This window comes from Dipteris shenzhenensis, chromosome 12, assembly GCF_047967505.1.
Source record: "Dipteris shenzhenensis isolate YYH24624 ecotype China chromosome 12, Dip_SZ_1.0, whole genome shotgun sequence".
In the NCBI taxonomy this organism is placed as follows: Eukaryota; Viridiplantae; Streptophyta; class Polypodiopsida; order Gleicheniales; family Dipteridaceae; genus Dipteris; species Dipteris shenzhenensis.
Window position 1 is genome coordinate 47483362 of NC_141607.1, and position 27706 is coordinate 47511067.

The following is a 27706-nucleotide window of genomic DNA, read 5'->3' on the forward strand; positions in this document are numbered from 1 at the left end:
GATGATATCTTGGCAAAGGACAATCAGAGTGGCTGGGTGTGAAACAAACCACTTGCCCATCACGAGACTCCAACGTGTGACCTCGATGATAGTCCTCGGTCGGCCTAGATCTAATAGCAACCGTCAGATGTTGGCATATTAGGAATGGGAATTTCCCCTTCCATTGACTAACCAGCCCACAATTAGCCTCTTAGTTCATTTAGAGAACAATTTTACCTTGGGTTACCCTCTGAGGCCTTTCACGTGGGGGAATGAACCATGGTCGAACTTTCTTGGGAGGAAAGTCCTTGGCCTCTGGCCACTCGCCATATTTCAAGGACTTTCCTATTGAAAAAGGAAAGTTCTTCCGTGGTCCATTCCCACATACCTGACCCCCCTAGGCATGAACCCCACTCTCGTGGTCCATTCCCCTATACCTGACCCCCCTATACGTGAACCCCCTTCTCGTGGTCCATTCCCCTATACGTGACCCCCCTCCTCTCTCGGTGACACTTTTGGCGCCATGAAATCTACAAATGGCCACACTTGAAAGATGTGATGAAGTGATTCCTCGGGCCTTAGCACCATGATCCTCCGAACTCCCCCTCGCAAGCGCCCTCCTCATCCTTCCCCTTCTCCCTCCAAACGCCCTCGCCCCCCCTCTCCTCCCCCTCTCCCTCACCACCAACTCGTTCCTTTCCAGCACCCCGATGCTCACCTCCCTGCATTTCGTGTTGACGATGATGATTCAGAAAGCGATGACTTTGACCACGCTCACTTCCACGCTGAACAAGGATCGTCCATGCGATGCAGCTACCAATGTCGACACATGGTACGCTCCATCTTCGTTCGCCTGGAAATTAGTTGCCTGGGAGTAATTCAAAGGAAAATTCATTTCAAGGTTGCCAATATAGCTCCGATTATGGTCGGGGCGTATTACGTTAGGCGAGTTTCGTCAAATTCAGTACCTAAAAGGCGCCCACATATACTAACTTATACTAAAGACTGCCAGCAGTCACTAGATTAGGAAAACCTGAGAGACTGGATAGCAGGAATAACCAATACAGTTTTTTACATCATGTGAACCATGATATATGTAAGAGACTAACGACGAGAGTGCCCCTCACGTTTACTTGCTTCACTCCAAAAATGGCGGTACTATTGCTCTGTGGGCATGGATACCTGATCATTTGATTGCTTAACTTTTTTTTTTCGGTAGAGAAGATATTATATACTAAGCACAAAAAAGGAAACACAATAGAAACAGATCGGCCTCTTGTAAGAAGGTAGGCTCAGGAGCTAATAATTGCCTAAAAACCTCATGCCTTCTAGCTAAGTATTTGACAGTTACAACCATATCTTGAAAAAGCGCCTGATGAAGGGAGACCGATGCCTTGGTTTCCTAAAAACTATCTGGTTTCTCAGTTTTTAAATGTATCAGATTACCAACGCCCTCATTTAGTTTAGCCTTGTCACCCCAAAATGGCCATCTTCCATGAAGGTCTTATAAAAACAGAGTAACCTTCAAGGCCTTTGCAGACCTTCCACCAGGCATTTTTGACTGCAGCACACTCCCAAAAGATGTGAAAATGGGTTTCTTTTTTAATTCGGCACAGCAAACACATAGAAGATTCCACTTAGTGAGCCTATCTCTTACTGGCAGCTTACCAACAATCACTCTCCATAGCATCAAATTCAACTTAAAAGATGGGGCGTTTCCAAACAGTCTGAATCCTATGGTTCAAGTAACCACTTTGTCAATCCAAACATGAAGTTTCCAATGAAGACGCACCATTTGAGGGCATTGGTGATCTGAAATCCCTCATCGTGCATTTATGCAGTGGCTTGCTTGTGCCAAACATAAATCCTTTGAAATCTTGAGCTTTTTCATGATTTGGCTGGTTGGCCGTTCGGCTTTGATCCTGCCAATAAGTGATCCGACTGGCAGGCCTTCTCTGATAGATAGCCCAAATTTGCTTATTAAGGCATTAGTTGAGAACCATCTGCATCCTCCGAGATCCCAAATGTTGTTAAAGGTACTCAACCCCTTCTTACAAGTCTTTTTAACTAGCCTTGGATGACTACGAATCAATGCAGGGCCATCTATTAAGGCCCAATCCGTGAGCCAAAGCAACGTGTTTAGCGAGGTGTCTCCATACAACGATCTTAGACCTGACTAGTGACAGTTTCTCGATTTGGATTTCCAGATAATCAGTAACTTTGCTAACGGTTCCTAATATTAACATCGGAAAGTAGTAAGTCTTGCCATGGTTCTATAATACCACATGGGCCATTCGTGGAGATGAAATGCCGCACCCAAAACCAGCCCACGGTTGATCACATCCTATTCTCAAAAACCATTTTATACAGAGAGTTTCACACTTGGCTTTCATGCCTTCAATCCCTAACCCCCAAGTTTCTTAGGAGTAGTAACCAGTTCCCATGAAAGAGAATGCCAAAGGTCCTTCCATATAAAACTCCGAGAGTATATAAATATGGGAAGGACGACATTATATGCTTAAAAACTATGAGCCGGATAATTTCTTCCCCCATCATCTGCCCTGTTTTTAAAAGGGGTGTCCTTACATGAATAGGTGTGTCCTTTTGTCCACGATGGGGTGTGTCCCTTGGGTGAGGAGTCGAGACTCTTCATCAAAAGGTGTGTCCGATGGTGGAAAAGGTGCGTCCCTTGGTTTTGGGACAGCCCAAGGACCTGAAAAGACACGATTTTTGTCGTGTCCATTCACATCAACTCGTGATGTGTGGGAGATGGAGAGGCCATAGATGACTTTAGGCAGGGTTTGTGCGAAAAATTTTTACGCTCATCCTCTCCATCTCTTCCATGCACAATGTGCACGGATATCCTTCTAGCGGAAAAGATGTATCAGATCGGCACTAGAAGGTGGGGGGCATTTCCTACAGTCAGGAGCGAATTTTGCTCTGATACCACTGTAAGAAATCCTAGATTTACTATATTTAGAAATGTGCTAAGGAAACAGAAAGAAGACTGAGATAGCAGAGAACAAGGAATAATTGTATTGCTTGAATGTCTGTAGGGTAGATGTTGTGTCATCCATACAATTGGGCCTCTCTTATATAGAGAGTGAAGAGTCACACATGAAAAGGTGTGTACTCCAAAGGGTATGTGCATGAAGAGGTGTGTACCCCTTGTGAAGGGTGTGACCCTTGATGAGAGGGTACATTACAATAGAAATGTCTCTTCAATAGAGTGTCTCTTATGAAGGGTTGTGCCTCATAGGAAGTGTCCCGTCGAAAGGGCATACCCTTCCACAAGTGTCCATTCATCAAACTATCCATAAGTCTAGAAATAGAGAAAGGAATACGTCACAGATCGTGACAGCCACTTCTTTTTAGATGCGTGCTGGTTTTCTTTGATGACATCCTCATTTAGAACAAGGATAGACAAGAACACATTAACGCTTGTTTATGATTGGCTAGTTACGCTGAGAGAGAGAAAGCTTCTTGCTTTCAAAGGCTACTAACCTTTCATCTTGGAGAAGAACCGCTCCTAACACAATGCTATATGCATCGGTTTCTAGGAAAAACTGTTTCTAGGGGTCAACACTTCTAAACACTGGACTTCCACATTCTTTATAGTGTTAAAACTCTCCTTCATTATGCCCCCACACAAAAGGTGCTTTATTTGAGGTCAGATGAGTCAAGGGTGACACTATCTAGGGATATCCTTTGACATCTCGTCAAAAAAATTGGATAAGCTCCTAAGAATGATTGCAATGTGATCGCATTGTATTATGTAAGAAATTAGCCACACTAATATTGCAAGCACCTTCTTTGGATCCATTGTTGATGCAACGATCCTTATTTTGTGGTGGGATTGGATAAGCTTCTAAGAATGATTGCAATGTGATTGCATTGTATTATGTAAGAAATTAGCCACACTAATATCGCAAGCACCTTTCAGCTTCTCATGCATGTGACAATGAGCAAGCTACAGCCAACTTTGTGGAGCACGACTATGCCTTCTTGTCTTGCATTTCAGACTCTCAGTTGGCTGCTCGGGATAGTACAGCCACTTGTAATGATGACACTTATGCTTTTCTGACATGCAGTTATGATTCTTCGAAGGATGCATCAGCTTTTAGTGTCAATGAGACACATAATACATGGTATTTTGATAGCGGTGCCTCAAAGCATATCACTTCCAGGAAGCGTCTCTTCACATCTCTGCATCCACCACCTGTTGGTAAAAAGGTCACATGTGCCAACAACTCCTATTCAGTCCGTGGTACAGGAGAAGTTGAACTTACAGCCATTGATGGTTCAACATTTAGAATTTCTGACGTCTTGTATGTGCCTGGTATTACAAAAAATCTACTTTCAGTGTCCACTCTTAACAGAGTTGGATTTCAGGTTATTTTTGAAGATGACAAGTGTGCAGTCCATGATAGAGAGCATGACTATGCCTTGAGATTGTCTGGCACTTTGTTGCGTGGTCTTTTTCAGCTTGACATGTATGAGAAAAGACCAGCACATGCTCTTGCAGTTTCCACTCCTACTGCGGCTATGCCGAATGCGGAGTTATGGCACGCGAGATATGGACACATGCATTATGGTAGCTTGATGACGCTTCAAAAACATGCCATGGTTGATGCATTGCCTCCTCTTGAAACACCTCCTCCACATGCCTGTGAAGGGTGCATTCTTGGTAAAATGCATAGATCTCCTTTTAAGAAGGATGGATCAGTTAAAGCTGTTTGAAAATTACAGCTTATCCATAGTGATGTCTGTGGTCCCATGAGGACTCCATCATTGGGTGGTCATCTTACTTTGTCACTTTTATAGATGACTACTCCAACTACACTTGGGTTTATGGGCTGAAACGCAAAGCAGAAGTGTTTATGGTCTTCAAACACTTTGCAGCCATGGTTGAGAATGAATCCGGACTCAAGATACAGACACTACGCACAGATAGAGGAGGGGAGTGCTTGTGTGCAGATTTTGATGCTTTTTTGAAAGACAAGGGCATTGTACATCAGCTTATAGTGAGGCTAACTCCTCAGCAAAATGGGAAAGCTGAGAGAAAAAATCGTACTCTTATGGAGATGGATAGATGTATGCTGAAAAGCAAAAAATTGCCTCACAAATTTTGGCTTGAAGGTCTCATGTGTGCCAATTATGTTTTAAATCGGGCACCCACAAAAGCTTTGAAGACCAAGACTCCCTATGAAGTTTGGCAAGGGAGAAAGCCTTTTGTGGATCATTTCCGTGTCTTTGGATGCCTTGCTTATGCTCATGTGCCTGTTGAGTTTCGGCATAAGTTGTCTGATAAGGCAATCAAATGCATTTTTGTCGGGTACAGTGCAGAAAGCAAGGGGTACCGTCTCTACAATCCTGTCACACGCAAGATCATTGTCAGTAGAGATGTAATATTTTCAGAAAATTCAGCTCACACTCAAGCTGAATTTGATATGCCTTCTTCTTCCGGTGATGTCTTTGAGGGGTTACTACCCATTGCCTTGGGTTCCCCTACTGATATATCTGATGAAAATCAGAATTTTCAGATACCTCCACATGCTTCGATTCAGCCACAGGATGCAATACCACCTCCACAAGCCGTGGAAGAGGTTGTTCAGCAAGAAATTGCAGACATACATGCAGCAAAAACAGTCCCAAATTGGCTGTTACAGACTCTCAGGGAGAGTAAAATTGATGCTCCATTACCTGGCAGAATTCGGAGTGCAGTAAGGCATGGGGGAGGTGCTCTTTCAGTTGAATCAGCTTATGCAGGTACTGTTCTTGATGAGGAGGAACCTGAGACATTTGAAGAGGCACAGGATAATGTGCATTGGATGAATGCCATGCACGATGAGTTGCAGTCCATTGAGAAAAATCAGACATGGGAAGTTGTCGATTTGCCACCAGGTAAACATGCCATAGGTACACGGTGGGTTTTCAAAGTTAAAAGAAAGCCCGATGGCACCATTGACAGATACAAGGCAAGGCTGGTCGCAAAAGGATATGCTCAGAAAAAGGGCATAGACTATGAGGAGACTTTTGCTCCTACATCTAGAATGATAACCATCCGGTCAGTCATAGCAATGGCTGCAAATTTTCAGTGGAATGTTCATCAGTTGGACATAAAAACAGCCTGCCTTAATGGAGACTTGTTGGAAGAGGTTTATGTCAAATAACCTCCAGGCTTTGAAATCTCAGGAAATGCACTTCAGGTATGCACGCTGAATAAAGCTTTGTATGGGCTGAAACAGGCCCCACGTGCATGGTATGCAAAGATTCATGCCTTTCTGACCAGCAAGGGGCTGCACAACAGTCCAAGTGAAAGCACCCTCTACATCAAGAAGGATGGGGGGGATATTTTAGTCATCATTCTTTATGTAGATGACTTACTGTTAACAGGGTCAAATGAAGATAATATTGCAGATTTTAAAGCTGAATTGCAGACCACTTTTGACATGTCAGATTTGGGGCTGCTACACTTTTATTTGGGGATCCAGTTCACTCAAGAGCAAAGTGGCATCGGTATGTCTCAATGCAAGTATGTGCAAAAACTCTTGGACAGATTCAACATGCAGGATTGTAAGCCCATAGCTACTCCCATGGAGCCGGGGCTGAAGTTTACAATGCATGAAGCAGGTGAATCAATTGATGTCACACTCTATAGTCAGGCTCTTGGATGCCTCATTTATCTCTGCAATACACGACCTGACATTCAGTTTGCAGTTTCTCAGGTGAGCAGATATATGCACAGCCCAAAGACTATGCATTGGCAGGTTGTAAAACACATCTTCCGTTATTTGCAAGGTACCAAGTCTTTTGGCTTGATGTTTCCCAGGGGGGTGACTTGCAGATGCATGCCTACAGTGACTCAGATTGGGCTGGAGATTATGACACTAGGCAGTCCACAAGTGGCAATTGTTTCTTTCTGGGGAAAGCTTGTATTTCTTGGTTGAGCAAGAAACAATCTACAGTGGCTACCTCTTCATGTGAAGCTGAGTATAGGGCAGCTTTCACAACTACAGTTGAATGTGTTTGGCTGCGTCGTTTATTTGCTGATCTTCATCTTTCATTGGAGGGTCCTTCTCCAATTCTCACTGATAGTTAGAGTGCTATTGCAGTGGCAAAGAATCGTGTGTTTCATGCTCGCAGGAAGCACATTGAGGTTCACTATCACTACGTCAGAGAGAAGTTGCATGCAGGAGAGATCAGCATGATCTATGTGTCAACACATGACAATGTTGCAGACATTTTTACCAAAGCACTTCCACGTGAAAAGTTTGAGGCATTTCGCAGTGCCCTGAACTTATCTCCTTTTGGTGATTGATCTTTTCCTTGCACATGACATTGGCACTGCAGGGGGGTGTTAGAATTATTGCTATAATTTAGCAGTGACCAATGTAATGTAATAAGTAGGTTAGGGGCACTTTTCCCTCACTTAGAGGTTTTTCCCCCTAACCACAGTTAGTTCACTAACAATGGTTAGTGAAGTGATAAGGTTTTGTCACTTAGACAAAACCCATCACTCTTTTCAGTTGTATCACACTCATCTATTTGCAACTAAGCTTTCAGCTCTTACGCTCCTGCCGTTGTTCTCTCATTGCTCTCTCTCTCCCATTCTCACAATCCTCAAGTTGTGGATTGAAGTGGCATTAATGATAAGTTTTACTTGTTATGTCAAGGTTTTTTAAATAGCTTGAATGCCTCTTTCTGCAGTGCATTTCTGGCCACTCCATTCCTGCAACTTTGTAGTGATCACTGTCATCTATTATCTGAGAAAAAGACGATTGCGGTGCAGGCAGCACAGAGATTGCAGCCAATCCTGTTTTTTGTGTTGGTTTTTCTTCCAAATTCATTATTATTCCTGTTTTCTAGGTGAAGTCTGAGCTGCTCGAGACTTTGGACAACCAAGGGAATAAGATATTAGATCTTTCGTCCAAAGTTGAATCCTTACAAAAGGTAGCTGATTTGGCAGGTATGTGCACGTTTACTCTCTGTAATTTACTCTACATGGTGCACTCGGTGTTTGGGAATTTGTTGATGATCTCTCTTTTCAGAGTTGGAAAAGGAAGATTTATTGGATCGTGTGAAGAGACTTGAGCAAGAATTGGCAGCATCAAGTGCACGTGAGAAGGCTTTCCATGAGAAGTTTCTGCTGGAAATGGAACAAGCCGAAGAGAGGCTTCGTACACAGTTCAAACGTTGCAACGAGCTTGAGGTGTGGATAGCATTGGTTGATGTTGGTCTTAAGGGAGGCTTTTGTGACTCTACATTATAGAACAGGCATGCTTAGCCCTCATGAATGGCGGGGATGATTTTTGAAAATTCTCTATATTTTAGATGAAGCTGCAGCAAGAGATGCGACATCGAGCAGAAGCTGAAGCAAAAGCAAATGCGGCAGATGGTCAAATTGCTTCTTTGAAGGAAACTGTAGAAATATCTTCCGAAGCTTCCAAGAGAGAAATTCTGCAACTGAAAGAAAGCCTAAGAAGAGTACAGAAAGATGCTGACTCAAAGATCTTGCAAATACAAGCAGAGGTAGGAGTGATGTCGTCAAGCTCACAAGCTGACAGTTACATTATTCCTGGTTTTACAATTTTTAAAACTCGTATCTTTTTCTTGAGCAGAACTCAGCTGAGAAGGGTCGTGTGCAATTTGCCCAAGCTGAAGCTGAAACTTTGCAAGCTCAATGTAATGATTTGAAAACGCGGTTGTCTGAGGTGGGTCACTGTCTTGTTTACCCATTATTGTATTTCCATGTGAAGATTCATTTTAAGTGTGTGCATTATGTGTTTTATACTTAAGTATTTTGCTACTTCCAAGAGTTTTAATTATTTTATGCATGGATGCCTATTTGTAATAATTCATTGAAAAGAAGAGGTGCCCCCTTTTTTCAGTTTAATGTGGTCTGCTAAGTCAGGAATGAGATAAGCTTTAAATATAGGCCAGTGTTACAGAAGCGATGCTGTAGTGGACAATCATGCGGTTTCATAGATGCTAGTCCTTCATTCTTTTTTGGAGAATCATGCCATCTCAAGTCTGTCACATTCTTTTGAAAATTAAAGAGTAGAGACCCGGTCACAAATGAATGAAAGGAAACCAGGGATTGATCTTGAAAATACGGAAGTAATATATACGAATCAGATTGGAGTGTTGTAGCACCATTGGAGCTTGCTGCCCATCAGAGAAGCATGCTAAATCGTTGCTCCCTATAGTCACATTGAGTATGAAACAAACTAAAATGATGTGCTAAAGATGGAGTATGTGTACTCAAACAATGGAATGCATAGGCTGGCTGTAAATTGTCTGAACTGCATATTGTTACCTCACGCACCTGCATGAAGGTTTCGGCTTGATAAGGGGTAAGATCTTGCAATGGATAACTATGAAACCGGCCTTCAATAAAATCAAAGGGCAGTAAAACTAAGAAGTAACGAGTCAACACTGTCACATTAACAATTCAGCCAAAGTAATGCCAGCAGATTGGGAGCTAGAGTGCCCTTGCACCAAGACAAAGACACAGATTGGCCCCAAATCTTGGCGCCCCTTTCGGTAAACCACCCTTGGCCACACAGTTCCCCACAGCTGTCACTAGTGCCCAATTAACCATTCATCTGCTCAAAGCAGAGAAAGAAAGCATACATAAGCTTTCTCCACTGTCAAGGATTGTCATGTGTAATAGTCTCTCACCCTATTGATAGCATACATCCTGAGACATCAACTTGATTTCCATAAGAGAACTTGCATCACAACACAACAAACATTGGGGCAGTCACACCTGTACCATCCCTCTTGGGCGATAGACAGACATATAGGTAGATACACAGATACATAGATAGACAATAGATGGAGAGACAGACAGACAGACAGATAGATAGATAGATAGATAGATAGATAGATAGATAGACAGTGCAGTGATGGGTGTAGGAACCCTCTCTTCCCCTCCCACTCTTTCCTTCTTCCCCCTTCTCTTATTCTCCTTTTTCCCCCTTCTCTTTTTTCCCTCTTCTCTTATTTTCTCTTTCCCCCTTCTCTCTTTCCCCCTCATCTCTTTTCCCTTCTCTCCCATTGGTACACCTCAAATACCTCACTAATCCCTTGAAAATAGGAAACACTAATTGGGGGCCCTGTGGAGACCCCAATTCTCCCCTAATGGGTTAACCTATTTAATCAGGGATTGTTGTTTTTAGAGAACGACTCTTGCTTAGGGACATCCTTCCATGTGTTCTAAATTGTCTCTAGAGGGATGGTTAACTACTATAGCAGTGTAGGCTATCGAAAGTTTGCCACTTTTTGTATTTTGGTCCTCTTTTCAAGGACTAACCATCCCCTTAATCTAAGTTGGCACTTTGCTTTATTATACTTTTTTTTAAATCTCATTGTCTATCACTAGGGTGAAGGGATGGAGTAATCAATCACATGAGACTTCATATGAGACCAATGAAAACAAGAGTCCATAAGTGTGCATGGGCAGTGCCTCCTAAAAGAGAAAGAAAATGATTCCAGGGATACTTCCCATTCCAAGCATGGATTTCCTGACCCTTGCCTACTCAACAATGAGGCTGTACCAAAGATGTGCCGTTAGCCTAACAACCATTGCCTGCATGTGACATATCTCCTAGAGAAACCAAAAACATATTCCCACATGGGACATGTTACCTAGCAAAGCTTGCAAACAGGATACACAATGAATTCGAACCCACTTGCATTTAGTGCTCTTCTCACTCACAGTAGGCATCAATATCACAACATATTAGCCCTGTGGGGCTCTGCTCTCACACCCATGTGACCATAGGCATCCATTCTTAGTGCAAACACTTGCTGAGGGCGTTTATTAGCAGCCCAAACCAGGCCACACGCTCCCCAGACAACCACAAGTGTCCAGTGACTCACTGGAATACATCACTAAACTGCCCACGGTGCTCAGAAGCGCGAACTTACTCTGCAAGCATTCATTGTGAACTATCCTGCAACCAGCCTCCCCAAAAACACAGCCCACTGCTCATTGGCCAACATGACCGACATGCATAGCCTCTGTGTTCATTCTCCTCACCAAGCATATACTATGCTGGTCATTGCTTTGCTCAATCCCTGGCAGATGGCATTTATCTCTGCCCAACCATGGGCACACACCAGCAGCCCCACTTAGCCACACAATGTTCCATAGCTGCAACCAGTGCCCACAAGGACATCCATCTGCTTAAGCAGAGAAATTAAGCATAATTACACAACCAGCATCAAAGGACATGCCCATGTGCATCCCTGGGCCAACCAAGCTTCGAAATGCTCAACCATCTTTAGATGGAGCATTGAACAGAAACAGCTGCCCACATGTGCCCCAAGATGAGCAGGCAGCCCGAGGTGAGCACCAGCCTATCTGCCTCATACTTGCATGCTGCCCAAGGGGACAACCAGCCAGCTCATACGCATCAGCGTGTGCTCGGGAGTTCAGTAGCCCGTGCGCAGTCCGTACACAAGCCTGCAAGTGCACCATACCATAGTGTAGATGACTGTACCACACAAGCGTAGATGACCGTACCACAGCCTGTACACAATCCGTACACCCTACAGATGAGCCTCCGTACTTCCGTACGTAATAACCCGTACACAATAGCCCATACTCAATAGACAGAACGTACGGCTCCAACCATACAGCCTCATTTATTACCCACGTGCGGACTGTCCATACAGTTCGTACTGCAGCAGCCTTGCCTTCCATTGCCGGTCCGTATGCGTGGCTCCTTCCAGCTCTTAGGATCTATTTCGTACCATCCTACGGCCACCAACCTTCTCCGTTTTTCGGCACTCCCACACTCTCCGTCCGAATCCGGTCATCCATTTTCCTTTTGGCCTTCTAAGGCCTTCCTTTCCAAAAGGAAGTGCATGGGCATGCCACGTTGCAGCCCACGCCTTAGGTTTCCCCCTAGGGCTTTCATTTGCCCCTAGGCCCCCTCTAGTGGGGCCTTTTTAAAACCCCACCAATGAACATCTTCAAATCCTAAGGTTCTTTGGGCCCCTCTTGGTCCTAGACCTCTCATTTGCCGCCAAGGCACAAATGCTAGGGGTTCTAGCATGTCAGGCAATCCATGACCTCGCTCTTTGTTTTCCCAGGGTCCTGTCCACATGCAGGCCAACGTGCCTGCGCTAGAAATACCCTCATGACAATAACTACAAGCAGACAAATGCTTAGATTGATGTCACAGTCAGCATAGAGGAGTACGCATAGCAGCTAATGCATGTGAGGGAGAGCAATGCACGTTGGGCAGAATCAGCAAAATAGACGAATGTAACGGGCCTATTGATATCGATTTCTCTTTCTCATTTATTTATTATTGTTTATGTTCACATTTTACTAATCATCTGTGTGAGTTATATTTACGGGACTTCACATGCCCGCCAGCCGTTTTTTTCAGTAAATCCAGTCAATTAGTTATCATTTATTCAAGTATAGCCCTTGGCATGGTTTTCATTGTGTCTGAGTTACACCATCTTTGCTATGGTGGGTGCACCTTTTGTGAGGCTAGCCAGTGCTGATACTTTTTTACAGTGCTCAGGTAGTTAGTGCATATGATGGATTCCACACAATGGAATTGCCCGTTTTTGACATACTTATAGACTTTGGAGTCGATTACTGCATTACCCTCCACGTGATCATTCTTCAATTTACTGTTTAAGGCTAAAATGCTTCGCACACCTTTAGGGTAGATCTAGCTAGTCCTTACACCTTCAGTCGAGCGTTAGAGGTGATGTTGGGTAGTGATACTTGACTTCCTGAAGCAGAGGGAAATAACCTACACTACCCTATGAGGCAGGAGCGAGCTCCAAAACCATCTAACCTGTTGAGTGTTTTCCACACATAATTGATAGAACCCTGGTCACTCATGTGCATGCTGGATCACATAGAGGTCTACCTGATTGTGGAAATTTGGGGTTATCTGATGGTGAAAATATGGGATTTAATCGACAGTGAAAATTGGGATGCAAATTTGGGAATAAACGATTTTTTCTTAGCCCCTCTTTTAATTCTCATGTGCATGTGTAGAGGGGTCATGGGGCTAGTTTTAAGAGGTCAAGGTAGAATAATTAACTGTTTTAAAAAATTGACCCTAGGATTAGGTTAGCTTGAGTAACCTATAGTTAATACTAGGTAGCTAACTTATATATAATTATTATTTTTAGCTTTCTGATTTAGTTAAAGCCTTATTTTTTAATTATTTTAGCTTTCTGATTTAATTTGAGCCTTCCTTTTTTGTAACTTTCTGCTTTGTGCTAGATTGGAGTAGCTTTGGGTACTTTAAATCTCCTCTCCAGATGCCTTATTCCTCAGTTGCGAATTCTGTTCTAGCTTCTTGCTTGCTCTCTCTTGCATTCACCTTGCACACGTATGCACCTTTTCTCATTTAGGGAGAGGCTCCCTATGCAAATTGCGATCTGATATATATGGTCTCTTTGTGCACGTTCGGAGCTTGAATATTAAATCACAAGCCCTTGAATGCTTCGGGCAATGTATTCTTACTGCTGTTCACCTTGTTGCCAATCTGCAAATTGGATCCCAGCCTTCGTTGGTCGTACAACTTGCGTCATCGTCGTACATATCAGCTGTACCTGCGCGTACATTCCGTACAGCAGGTCTTCATTTATGCTACCGTACAGGCTTGACTTTCGTACAGTACTTCCGTACTGGTCCTGCTTCCGTACAGCAGGTAGTCCTCCGTACAATCTCTGATTCCGTACAGGAGAAACTCGCAAGTGATCTTTGGCAGGCACATTTTGCAGACAGCCATTGTTTGGCTCAGTTTTTTGGGAGTACATTTGGGGCATTTTGTTTGTTGCAGACATTGCAATCAAATTACAGGATCTACTTCACAAATTTGGGGTATTTTCAGGTTCATAGTTACTTGCAAAGCAAACATTGCAGATAGATCTGCAAATTTGGTCTAAAATTTGGGGCTTTTGTTCAGAAATTGCAAATTTGGGGCTTTTAGTGAATTTGCCCCTTTTTGATTGCAATTTCAAGCTTGAAATTTGGGGCTTTCAGTTTTGCAGTACAATTTCTTGAAGAAATTTGGGGATTTTGTGATTACACTGCAATTCTGCAGTAAAATTTGGGGCTTTTGCAGATAGAGGGCAAAGGGCAATTCTTGCAACATTTGGGGCTTTTGATCAATTTGCCCCTTTCCAGTTGCAATTTCAGGCCTATTTTGGGGCTTATGTGTTGGGAGAGCAATTTTGGAGATTTCAATTCATACTGCCTTTCTTGAAGTGTTTTGCAGCACTTTTGGCAGATTCTGGAGAGTTTTTTGATGCTTAGACAGATTTCTGACAGTGCAAGTACAGAAATCTGAGTTGCATTTACAGCCAGTGCTTGGCTGTGTTTTTTGGGAGTTGTAGATTTCATTCCCAGTAAGGGAATTCAGTTTTGTATCTGCTTAAATCTCTTTCTCAGATATGGCCCAGCAATTTCGGGCAATTTCGGGCCTATTTTGGGGCTTTTGTGTTGGGAGAGCAATTTCTGGAGATTTCAGTTCATACTGCCTTTCTTGAAGTGTTTTGCAGCACTTTTGGCAGATTCTGGAGAGTTTTTGATGCTTGGACAGATTTCTGACAATGCAAGTGCAGAAATCTGAGTTGCATTTACAGCTAGTGCTTGGCTGTGTTTTTTGGGAGTTGTGCATTTCATTCCGAGTAAGGGAATTCAGTTTTGTATCTGCTTAAATCTCTTTCTCAGATATGGCCCAGCAAAATCAGAATGACTTCCAGTTCGGTGGTCTTTCACAGGAAAACAAGTTGGATGGTTCCAACTACTCCCTCTGGAGTTTTATGATACGCAATATTCTGATTTCTCGCAATTTATGGGATTATGTGGATGGGGGTGAGATCCAACCAGCAGGTATGGCACCTAATACCCCTCCTCAGCAAGGAGGTGGAAGAGGTCGTGCACAGGGTGCAGCTGCAGAACAAGTTGTTGGTGCAGCTATAGCCACTACTCCAGAGCAGAAGAGATGGGATTCACGGGATGCCTTAGCTTTGTCATGCATCTCTCTTTCAGTGAAAAGATTTATCATTCCGCATATCCGGTCGTGTAAGACCTCGTAATACACATATGGAAGAGGGTGACTCCATGTCAGTCCACCTCACAAAGCTACAGGATCTCAGAGAGCAATTGTTAAACATAGATGAGATTATTCCTGATTTAGAGATGATTACAACCACTCTGAATTCTTTTCCTGAGTCTTATCTCAGCTTTCATACCTCGCTGAACTTATCATTGAGGGGGGGTGCAAATCCTCTCACTTTTCATGAGTTGATAGGACTTCTGCTCGAGGAAGAGCAGACCAGGAAAAACTTGGCTTCACGTGCAGGTGAACAAGCTATGCTCTCAAAGTTTAAATAAAAAACAAAGGGACAGGCAAAGACATCAGTAAATCAGCCTTCCAGTGGGTCAGGACAGCCTTCACAAAAGGCTAAAAATGATGCAAGTAAGCCCAAGAAGAAGGGTTTTTGTCACTACGGCAAAAAGCCAGGTCATCACATTGCAGAATGCAGGAAAAGGCTTGCAAAAGAGAAGAAAAACAGCTCCGGTATGGCTGTTTCAGATTCAGCTCCTCATGCATCTGAGAGTGGGGATGCTGCAGCCAACTTTGTTGGACATGATTATGCCTTTTTATCTTGCATTTCAGATTCTAGGCTGGCTGCTCCAGATGCTCGGGATAGTACAGCCACTTGTAATGATGATACATATGCATTTTTGACTTGCAGTTATGACTCTTCTACGGATGCATCTGCTTTCAGTGTCAATGAAACACTGAACACTTGGTATTTTGACAGCGGTGCATCCAAGCACATCACTTCTAGGAAGTGTCTTTTTACTTCCTTGCATCCACCTCCCGTTGGTAAGAAAGTCACTTGTGCCAATAACTCATCATATTCAGTACGTGGCACAGGAGATGTTGAGCTTACTGCCATTGATGGCTCAATTTTCAGACTTTCAGATGTCTTATATGTGTCTGGTATAACCAAAAATCTTCTTTTAGTGTCCACTCTTGACAGAGCTGGATTTTAGGTCATCTTTGAGGATGACAAATGTGCTGTCCGAGACAGGGAAGATGATTATGCCTTAAGATTATCTGGTACTCTGCTGCGTGGGCTTTTTCAGCTTGATCTTTTTGAGAAAAGAGCAGCCCATGCTCTTGCAGTTTCTACCCCTACTGCTGCCATGCAGAATGCAGAATTATGGCATGCCCGATATGGCTACATGCATTACAACAGCTTGATGACACTTCAGAAGCATTCCATGGTTGATGCATTGCCACCTCTTGAGATACCTGCTCCACATGCCTGTGAAGGGTGCATTTTGGGTAAGATGCATAGATCTCCCTTCAAAAAGGATGGTTCAGTTAAAGCTGTCCGCAGATTACAGCTTGTACACAGTGATGTTTGTGGTCCCATGAGGACTCCATCATTGGGTGGTCATCTCTACTTCGTTACATTTATTGATGATTACTCCAATTTCACTTGGGTTTCTGGGCTGAAGCGCAAATCAGAAGTCTTCATGGTGTTTAAACACTTTTCAGCCATGGTTGAAAATGAAACTGGACTCAAGATACAGACATTGCGCACAGATAGAGGTGGGGAATACTTGTCTACAGATTTTGATGCATTTCTGAAAGGCAAGGGTATTGTGCATCCGCTCATAGTCAGGCTGACCCCTTAGCAAAATGGCAAAGCTGAGAGGAAAAACAGAACTCTCATGGAGATGGACAGATGTATGCTGAAAAGCAAACACATGCCTCACAAATTCTGGCTTGAGGATCTGATGTGTGCCAATTACATTTTGAATCGGGCTCCCACTAAGGCTTTAAAAACAAAAACTCCCTATGAGGTCTGGAATGGGAGAAAGCCTTCAGTGGATCATTTCCGCGTCTTTGGATGCCTTGCTTATGCTCATGTGCTAGTTGAATTTAGGCACAAGTTGTCAGATAAAGCCATTAGGTGCATATTTGTTGGGTAAGTGCAGAAAGCAAGGGGTACCATCTCTACAATCCTACTACACGCAAGATCATTGTCAGTAGAGATGTGATATTTGCAGAAAATTCAGCTCACACTCAGGCTGAATTTCAAATGCCTTCTTCTTTGGAGGATGTCTTTGAGGGGTTGCTACCCATTGCCTTGGGTTCCCCTCCTGATATTTCTGATGCAAATTAGAATTTACAGCCACCTCCCGATGCTTTAGTTCCGCCACAGGATGTCTTGCCACCTCCACAGGCAGTGGAACAGGTGGTGCAGCAAGAAATTGCAGACATACATGCAGCAAAAACAGTCCCAAACTGGCTGTTACAGACTCTCAGGGAGAGTAAAATTGATGCTTCGTTACCTGGCAGGACTCGCAGTGCAGCAAGGCACATGGAAGGTGCTAATTCAGTGGAATCAGCATATGCAGGTACTCTTCTTGATGAGGAGGAGCCTGCCACATTCGAAGAGGCAAAGGACAATGTGCATTGGATGAATGCCATGCACGATGAGTTTCAGTCCATTGACAAAAATCAGACTTGGGATGTTGTAGACTTGCCACCAGGTAAACATGCCATTGGCACACGATGGGTTTTCAAGGTCAAACGGAAGCCAGGTGGCTCCATTGACAGATACAAGGCAAGGCTGGTTGCTAAAGGCTATGCTCAGAAAAAGGGCATAGATTATGAGGAGACATTCGCTCCTACATCCCGGATGACCACCATCAGATCAGTTATTGCAATGGCTGCACATTTTGAGTGGAATGTTCATCAGTTGGACATAAAAACATCCTTCTTAAATGGGGACTTGCTGGAAGAGGTGTATGTCAAACAACCTCCAGGCTTTGAAATTACAGCAAATGCACTTCAAGTATGCAAGCTAAACAAAGCTTTATATGGGCTGAAACAGGCCCCTCGTGCATGGTATGCCAAGATTCATGCCTTTTTGACCAGCAACGGGTTGCACAATAGTCCTACTGAGAGCACCCTCTACATCAAGAATGATGGGGGGGGAAATTTTAGTCATCCTTCTTTATGTCGATGATTTACTGCTCACAGGGTCCAATGAAGACAAAATTGCAGATTTCAAAGCTGATTTGTAGACCAACTTTGACATGTCAGATTTGGGGCTGCTTCACTTTTATTTGGGGATCCAGTTCTCTCATGAGACACATGGCACTGTTATGTCTCAGTCCAAGTATGTGGAGAAACTCTTGGACAGATTTAACATGCATGATTGTAAGCCCATAGCCACTCCCATGGAGCCGGGGCTGAAACTCACAATGCATGATGCAAGAGAATTAGTTGATGCCACACTTTACATTCAGGCTGTTGGATGCCTCATATATCTCTGCAACAGTAGACCTGATATTCAGTTTGCAGTATCTCAGGTGAGCAGGTACATGCACAGGCCAAAAACTATGCATTGGCAGGCAGTTAAGCGCATCTTCCGTTATTTGCAAGGCACTAAGTCTTTCGGCTTGCTATTTCCCAGGGGGGGTGACTTGCAGATGCATGCCTACAGTGATTCAGATTGGGCTGGTGATTATGACACTAGGCAGTCCACTAGTGGCAATTGTTTCTTTTTGGGTAAATCTTGCATTTCCTGGCTGAGCAAGAAACAATCTACAGTGGCTACCTCATCATGTGAAGCTGAGTACAGGGCAGCTTTCACAGCAACAGTTGAATGTGTCTGGCTGCGATGTCTATTTGCTGATCTTCATCTGTTTTTGGAGGGTCCTTCTCCAATTCTCACTGATAGTCAGAGTGCCATTGCAGTGGCAAAGAATCTAGTGTTTCATGCTCGCACGAAGCACATTGAGGTTCACTATCACTACGTCAGAGAGAAGTTGCATGCAGGAGATATGAGTATGATCTTTGTGTTCACACATGACAACGTTGCATATATTTTCACCAAAGCACTACCACGTGAAAAGTTTGAGGCATTTCGCAGTGCCCTGAAGTTATATCTGTTTGGTGATTGATCAGCCTTGTACATGACATTGGCAGTGCAGGGGGGTGTTAGAATTATAGATATAATTCTGTAGTGACCAATGTAATTTAATAAGCTAGTTAGGGGCACTTTTCCTCTTTAAGAGGTTTTTTCCCTAACCGCTGTTAGTTCACTAACTATGGTTAGTGACTACTAAGGTTTTGTCACTAGGACAAAACCTTATCTCTTACAGTTTCAGTTGTACTGTTTACACTCTTCTATTGCAACTCAGCTCTCAAGCTTTCAGCTCTCCAGCTCTCACTCTTTTGCTCTCTCTCTCAATCTCCGCTCTCACAGAGACGTGGCAGGACCGCACGTCTGAGTGGCTGACATCACTCTATTACCGACTTCATGCCTACATTGCCTCATCCATCCTGATATCTTGCTGCTGCGGATGATGATGATGATATTGATGATGATGCTGAGATTGATATATAGTCGACCATTGACACGACTATGTTGTATTTTAGGACTTAGTCTTGCCATTCCGCATTTTTGCATTTTGCATTGATATGGACGCTCGTTTAGTAGCTCTACTACCACAGCTTGTTGAATTAGGATTTTCACAGTCTCATAGACCCATCAGTCTTTCGAAGACTTTAATAAACTTTCTTTCTCTCTCTCTCTCTCTCTCTCTCTCTCTCTCTCTTTCGGTGACGTTACCTAGGGAGAGGCGCATATGCACACTGTGTGACATGCAGGAGGTTGAGACAGAGGAGCATTTCATCTTTAGGTGTCTTGTTTACTATGATATCGGAGGGTGTTTCTACTGCCTCTTTAGAGACAGTTATGGGATTTTGGCCCGTTTTTTCTTCTACCCAGACCAGCGGTGTTTGGCAGGTTTCATTCATGAGGTGCTTAGACACTGCGAGAGGGTACTCCGAGCACGGAGACATGAGTAGACTTCTTCCTCGACTGATACCTCTCAGAGCTCTATCACGGAGTTCTTTCAGCCAGATCACATAAACCCCCACGAGACTAGACCTCGACATGACCGTGAACCGGAGCTTGTGACCCGACAGCTCAGACACACATATCATACTTGGGACATCCCCTCCTTGTTTAGAGTGGGAGCCCGACCAACGGGGGTCACAGGGGCCCTGGTTAGACGCAGAGCTACGACCAGGAGACGTAGCAAGACTGCACCCTTGAGGGGGCGACATCGTTCTATTGCTGACCTCATGCCTCCACTTCCACTGCCTCATCCATCCTGATGTCGTGCTGTTCATGACGATGATGATGTTGATGATGATGCTGAGATTGACATATAGTTGACTATCGACATGACTATGTTCTACTTAGTACTTAGGACTTAGTACTGCCATTTTGCATTTTTGCATTCTGCATTGGTGTGGATGCTCGTTTAGTAGCTCCACTAGCATTGTATCAGGTTTTTCATAGTCTCATAGACCCATCGGTCTTCCGAAGACTTTAATAAACTTTCTTTCTTTCTTTCTCTCTCTCTCAGCAAGGGTCTTAGCGATCCCTTTGCTTCAGCCCACTGTGGTTTGTATGAGTTACCTCTATTTTGCACTTTGTCTCATAGGCCCGCGAGGCCTCTTGAAGACGTTAATAAATCTTTCTTTCTTTCTTCTCTCTCTCTCTCTCTCTTGTAGACGCCGCAGGATCTTGTTACATAGGGGACATACTCGCCGCTTCATCTCCAGATGATCCAGGATGATGGCAGCTTTTCGGAGGAGACTTACTCATGGAGATCTCGCCCCACCAGCGGCTCACCTCACCTTTGCTCAGATTTGTACTCTCATAGCAGGAGGCAGAGTCGATGGACAGGATTTCCAGTATTATTTTGGTTCTCAGACTCCGTGACACCTGGACTTGTATCTTTGCATTGGCATATTGTACTCATCCCCCCATTTTGCACCCAGGGGCGGTTTCCTTGCATCTAGTTTACTTTGTATTTAGGCTCAGATTTGACATTATGTACTTTCACTTGCATTGTATTGCGTAGCACTTAGATGATATTCGACGATGCCTCTTCTTTGTGGCACGTTGATTTTGTGCTATCTTGTATGCAGAGTTCTTGATGTCCCATGGCCCCATTTTGGCCTTTAGTGGACAATAATACACTTTCTTTCTTTCTTTCTTTCTTTCTCTCTCTCTCTCTCTCTCTCTCTCTCTCTCAGCAGATGGAAAGTGGAAGCATATTTGATCATGCCGCCTGAAAAGGTCAACATGCAAGAGTTTCAACTATCTTTACTGAGCACTTTGCGGAATCACTGGTTGACAAGTGAAAAGAGGGTAAAGCTGGAATATTACCAAGACAACATAAATCCCACATGTTGGTCTACATACATGTCCATAGAGACTCATGCTCAGTCTTATATTAGCACACCTATCCCCCTTCTATATCACAGAAACATCGCCAGGTTCCGTACCAGATCTCATACATTTGCCATTGAGCAGGGAGCTTGGATACACCAGCCTAGACATGCTAGAGTCTATACCCTTTGTGACATGCAGACAGTTGAGACGGAGGCACATGTAGCTCTACAGTGCCCCCGATATGCACATATCAGGGAGGACTACCAGCAGATACTGGGGGACTTCGCTAAGTTGACATCAGTTCTCTCCACTGCCTCTCCGGTAGCATTGGGATCTTTTGTCACTCGTCTTTTTACCTGTCGTCAAGAACTCATAGAATCCTGACCTCTCTCCTTGAGGAGACTCTTCCCCCATGGGTCATTTTTGGCCCCACGAGGACGCTAATAAACTCTCTTTCTTTCTTTCTTTCTTTCTCTCTCTCTCTCTATTTTATATATATATATATATATATATATTCCTGTAGCTCCTCCCTCCCATCTGCTTGTAGCAGCACCCGCGACAACAGCGTTAGCATCAGTGCCACTAGCAACAACCCCAGTAGCAATGCCGCCACCAATGATGACGGCGGGCTAGCAACTGCAATATCACTGCCAGAAGCAGCTCTTGCGCAAGGTCGCACGTAGAAGGGGCCGCTGCCATCTCTTCATAGATTTCACCGGACTGTTGCTGACCATTTCCTACGCTTCAAAAACCAGCTATGGTGTTGGTGGAGAGGGTTATACTTGAGCAGCACCTCCTTGATGACTTCTTGCTTTGCATTTCTCTCCATGTGGACAATGCTGGACATGCTTTGTGGATTGAGGGGCTTCATTATCTGATATGTTTTTGCATATGGGCTAGCAATTGCAATATCACCGCCAGAAGCAGCTCTTGCGCAAGGTCGCACGTAGAAGGGGCCGAGTGCACGATAGTAGTAAACAACAAGCCCCATGTTGGGGGGACTCTGAGGTGGGTTGAAACCCACCAGCCCATCTCAGGGTTAACTACAACAGGATGGGGGTTGTCTGATTTGTACAGGCCGATATGGAGACACCCAAGAGGCCCCTCGTTTGTTGCAGACTTGGCCCCGACTCCTAGCCCATATGCAAAAACATATCAGATAATGAAGCCCCTCAATCCACAAAGCATGTCCAGCATTGTCTACATGGAGGGAAATGGAAAGCAAGAAGTCATCAAGGAGGTGCTGCTCAAGTATAACCCGTCTCTACCAACACCATAGCTGGTTTTTGAAGCGTAGGAAATGGTCAGCAACAGTCTGGTGAAATCTATGAAGAGATGGCAACAGATGTAAACAATATAGTGAACAAAGCGGATCTGTACAGGGAAGGGAAAGAGTAGGAAACTAGAGAATCTAACAAGCTGATCCTACGCGTGGGGGGATTAGTAGATGGCTGCCTAGTCACATGGACATACACAGAAGACAGAAGACACATTCAACTACCTCAAGGAGAAGATACCGCAAGTGGAATAGGATCCAAATGTCATCTAGAATATCTTGGAAAAGGGGATACAGATACAAGTCTCTGTCAATGACAAGGCAGCAAAGATCAAGATTCTCCTACAAACACCCAACCTGAAGGGCACGAAGATATGGTATCTAAGGAACTCACTCTGACTCAGCTCAAGCCAAGATCCATTGAAAGTGAAAGAAGCCAGGCAAGCAGGAAAATGGGTGGTCGACCGCGAGGGACAAGCATTGATCAGAGAATTCAAATCTAAGCCCAAAGACTTTCAGTCTTAAACTAATGTAATAAAGGTCACACTATGATAGCACTAGAGTATGGGTATGCTTTATAATAAGTTTGCTGCTTTATGCACTCTCTAAGAGATGCCTTGTGCACTCCCTCTCTCCTCGGAGATGTAGTACTATCATTTTTTGATGTGTACCTTGTTTCATAGGCCCGTGAGGCCTTTTCTGCATTGGTGTGGATGCTCGTTTAGTAGCTCCACCCTCACAGCTCACTTGTGTCAGGATTTTCTCAGTCTAATAGACCCATCAATCTTCCGAGGACAGGAGACTAGGCGGGAGACCCTTCGATTTAAATCTGCATACACGTGGAGATGGGGAAAGGGAATGGTGACAAGGCGAAAACACAAAAGCAACTCAGTCTGGAGGACTTCAACAAACGCAGCAACCGGAGCGGTTTGACAGTGGACAGCACCGCGGCCCACAAGAAAGAGGCCCACCCAAAGCCCATGCTGCTCACCACATCCTCAACCTCTATGGTTACGACCACTATTTCACCACCATCATCTGCCTCATCATCTACATCACCTCTCTTGCATCATCATCACAGGTCTCCTCTCTAGTAGCCTCACCACTGGCCCCACTAGCCACGGCTCCACAGTACTTTCCCCTCGTATCACCTCCACCTCTCAGTCGGCCACCCTTCATCACCTCGTCCGGCCTCGGTACTCCTACATATCACTCCCCCGCCCAGATCATGCTGCCCCCACCCTCAGTATAACCTCAACAGCCCACCTTCATTCCAACCCCTCTCGAGATCCAGTTCCCACCTGGACCAGGACATCTTAGGCCCCCGCCAGATGCTTGGGACTCCCTATTGGCTGAGATACATAGCATTCGGGCCCGTCAGGTAGAGCTGACACATTACACCCAGGAGCAAGCCCGCATTATACAAGAGCAAGGCACCCTTATCTAGGGACTCAGACACCACATCACACAGCTTCGAGAGGAGCTTGGGACCCTCAGAGCAGCGCCTGGAGGGACCCCAGTCACAGAGATGGAGGCACAGATAGCCACGATACAGTCGGCTATAGCAGAGATGACTAGATGGGTGGACGTGGCGAAACGGGAGCCCGCAAAGGCAACTGTTTCAGCCGCCATACAGGAGCAACAACGAGGCGATCACCTTTGTGACCACCACCATGGGAGTCCCCGACCATGGCATAGAGGGAGCATGGCGTGTTGGGAGAGATCCCAACCAAGAGCAGCCCCTAGTCATTCACTTCAGAGATTCACATGCTCGACTAGCGACACTGCGACATTGAGTCTCTCTACGAGAGCATCCCACCCTGTCCATGGACGAGGATTTGACACCACTATAGATTGAGGAGCGACGAGTTCTTCTGTAGCAGCAGGATGTTGCCTGCAAGGAGGGGAAATGGGCTGTGGTCCGAGATGGTAGGTTGCTGACCGGCACCCGTCGGGCTTCCACCTGTACCTCCTAGGTGGACGGGGCCTATGAGACTCAGGTTTTCGAGACCGTAGACTGCACCATTTGGAACTGTAATGGTACCTTATGGTCAGACCCAGGGAACTTCTCGGAGTCTTATACAGGACGAGACATAGTCTTTTACATGGAGACACACCAGAGCCCAAAGCGTCCACTACCGATAGTCAGTGGCTACACATGGGAGTCAGCCTTCAGGGATGAGATGAGGGATACAGAAGCAGTTCGAGGATTAGGTGGGGTCGCAGTATTATACAGGTCTTCCCTCGTTGGAGCCATCTCCATTGAGAGGAAGGACGCACACTCCCGATTCATGTGGATCCGGATTTGACGCACAGACACCTGTGACCTTTTCATACCAATATGCTACTTCCCGCCAGACACATCCCACTTCGCTAGAGTGGCACGAGAGGAGAGTGAGACATCGCCATATGCACCCTTACATCAGGATATCCCAGGCCTTTTAGTCCGTGGGAAAGTTCTCCTTGTTGGGGACTTCAACGCCAGGACGAGCATGCGCTAGGCACCACTCCTGGACTTCCGAGACGACTCTATCATGCTACCAGACATGGACCTAGATGGAACAGGTATGACCAGAACCTCATCGGACCGACACGGGCCTGTTACACCATATGGACACGCGCTCCTTGATCTGGGCAGGATGCATGATCTCATCATCTACAACGGGCTCGACCTATGGCTCTCCTCAAATGGTTTTACTTGCTTCGCACACGAGGGGGGCACTAGTGTAGTGGATTACATCATGGGATCCCCTACCTTCACTTCATGTATCATCAACTTCACCGTAGCACCACTCCCTCCAGGAGCTGATCACACATACCTATTCTTCACTATCGCCACCCCACGCTTAGCCACACCACACACACCACATAGGAAGCACGACACCTACCACGACATACACTTTAATCACAGCCTCTCACCGGCCTCCTCTGGACGCCTAAACAGACTCCTAACCTACATCAATCACATACCACTCATAGAGGACCGTGTCGCCCTGATTAGTCGCACACTCCACGAGGCTGCCTTCCAAATCTTTCCCCACACCACACGGTCCACTAGACCACCACCTCTTGGTTATGTACTCTGCTGCATAATGGCCAAGCTAAGGATCACGAGGGGCTATACACTGACTTTATCGCATATGGGATCGACACCTTAGCCCTGATCCTAGCAAAGCATTCAATAACGCTGTTTGCCTTGGCTTCCCCCGCACCTGGACACTCAACACCATCACCCCCATCCACAAGGCAGGGGATCCCATGGACCTGAGTAACTACAGCACTATCATGATAGGACATGTGATGTCCAAGATCTATGCAGCTGTATTGGATGCGTCGGTCAGCCTGGTTGCAGAGATGAGAGGGCTCCGAGCAGGGGGTCAAGCCGGTTTCAGGCGAGACCATGGGACTATGGATCACATACTCACACTCAGGAGTGTCATTGAGGAGGCAAGATCACGGAAGGAGAGGGTATATTGCTCCTTTGTAGATTTCCGCAAAGCCTTTGACACAGTACCTCGAGCTCGTCTCATCACATGCCTACAGACACTGGGATTTGATCAGGAGATCATCTAGGCAGTCATGCTACTGTATGAGAGAGTCTCAGGCTGAGTTCGGATCCACGTAGGTTGGACAGATGAGATCTTGAGTACCATAGGAGTCAAACAGGGTTGTCTCTTATCAGCGACCCTGTTTGGCCGAGTTCGGACAGGCGCAGGTTGGACAGATCTCACAGGTTGGATAGATGAGATCCTGAGTACCATAGGGGTCAAACATGGTTGTCCCTTATCACCGACCGTGTTTGGCCTCTACATCGATGAGCTTGAGACTTTCATGGGGGTGTTTGGAGGGACCCGTTGCTCACTTGCCGGGATGATCATCATGATTCTTCTTTATGCGATGACGTGGCACTCTTGTCGTCCACATCCGAGGGGCTCCAGCGACACCTGGATGCAATGCAGGCTTTTTGTTTATCACATGATTTGGAGGTCACCAATGATTTTGTTTATCACATGATTTGCAACGAAAGCAGGTTACTTTTACTTTCGGTGGGTCACCAATTGAGATCGTATCCTCATACACTTACTTGGGGGTCATCTTCTTCGGCCCGATCTTCACGATGAGACGAGCGATGTAGGCCAGATTGAGCAGGGGATACACCTCACTGGCTCGGCTAGAGAGACAATGCTTTCACTCCCACTTCCAAGACCCTTGGACCAAGGCTCTTCTCTTCGACTCCTTGGTCTGACCAGCCGGTATGTGTGGCAGCCCTTGTTGGGGGCCTGACATGTCAGAGATAGAGTGGACACGGGTGGAGCACCTGTAGATCCTCATGCTCTCACGGATGATCCGGGGGAAACCGTCTGTACCACATCACATCATTCAGGCCGAGTTTGGTGCTTCTCCACTCTAGCTAGATGCAGCCTTTCAGACCATCACATATCTATACCGGGTTAGATCATATGGGGACTGCACATGAGGGAGAGAGAGGTTGCCATGGTTGGCTCTCGATTTCTCCGTGAGGTTTGCAGCAGAGGGAGACGAGTGATGCTGGTAGGCACGGGCTCATAGATGGTTTGTGAGGCTAGGGTTCCACATCGATAGGATATCTCCTTTTTAGTATAGTTTAGATGCCCCTCCGATACTCCCACCCACCATCTCGATTGGGCCACACACCAACCAGGTCATTCGAGAGGATCTCCTGCAGCTACACACCTTTAGGACCTATGGAGCCGAGGGAGCTCCCAGTGAAGCTGAGTTTCTACGGAGATTACTGTCTCCGTATTTAGGAGGAGGGATTCATCATACCATTGGGGTACACTGAGCTTCATATGCCTTACTCACTACGGATCTCCATTGGACAGTTTCGGATATCATCACACCGCCTCAGCATAGAGAGCGGTAGAGCAGAGGGGATTCCTAGGGAGGATCGCTTATGCATATTGTGCGACTCTCAGGAGGTTGAGTCGGAGGAGCATTTTATTTTCAGGTGCCCAGTGTACTACAAGATCCGAGGTCGCTACCACTGCCTCTTCAGAGACGGCTCCAGGCTCCTTTCCAGATTTCTCGCCTACCTAGATCAGAGATGCCTCGCGGCCTTCATTCACGAGGGGGTCCGACACAGAGAGTACTTACTCAGGCGACGAGGCTTGGCCACATCATCAGACACCTCTC

General features: G+C 45.4%; 1 protein-coding gene across 4 annotated transcripts in view; it reads left to right on the top strand.

The window, feature by feature from the left end:
* Positions 1 to 479: 479 nt before the first annotated feature.
* The window catches only part of MAD1 (mitotic checkpoint family protein), a 161628-nt gene continuing 134401 nt past the window's right edge, over positions 480 to 27706 (top strand). For all 4 annotated transcript variants that reach the window (XM_087383168.1, XM_087383169.1, XM_087383171.1 and 1 more), the window contains exons 1-5: positions 480 to 811; positions 7849 to 7948; positions 8031 to 8191; positions 8314 to 8511; positions 8601 to 8693. In XM_087383168.1, the coding sequence (XP_087239294.1) occupies positions 566 to 811; positions 7849 to 7948; positions 8031 to 8191; positions 8314 to 8511; positions 8601 to 8693 (798 nt within the window). In that variant the 5' untranslated portion in view covers positions 480 to 565. The remainder of the gene's footprint in view (positions 812 to 7848; positions 7949 to 8030; positions 8192 to 8313; positions 8512 to 8600; positions 8694 to 27706) is intronic.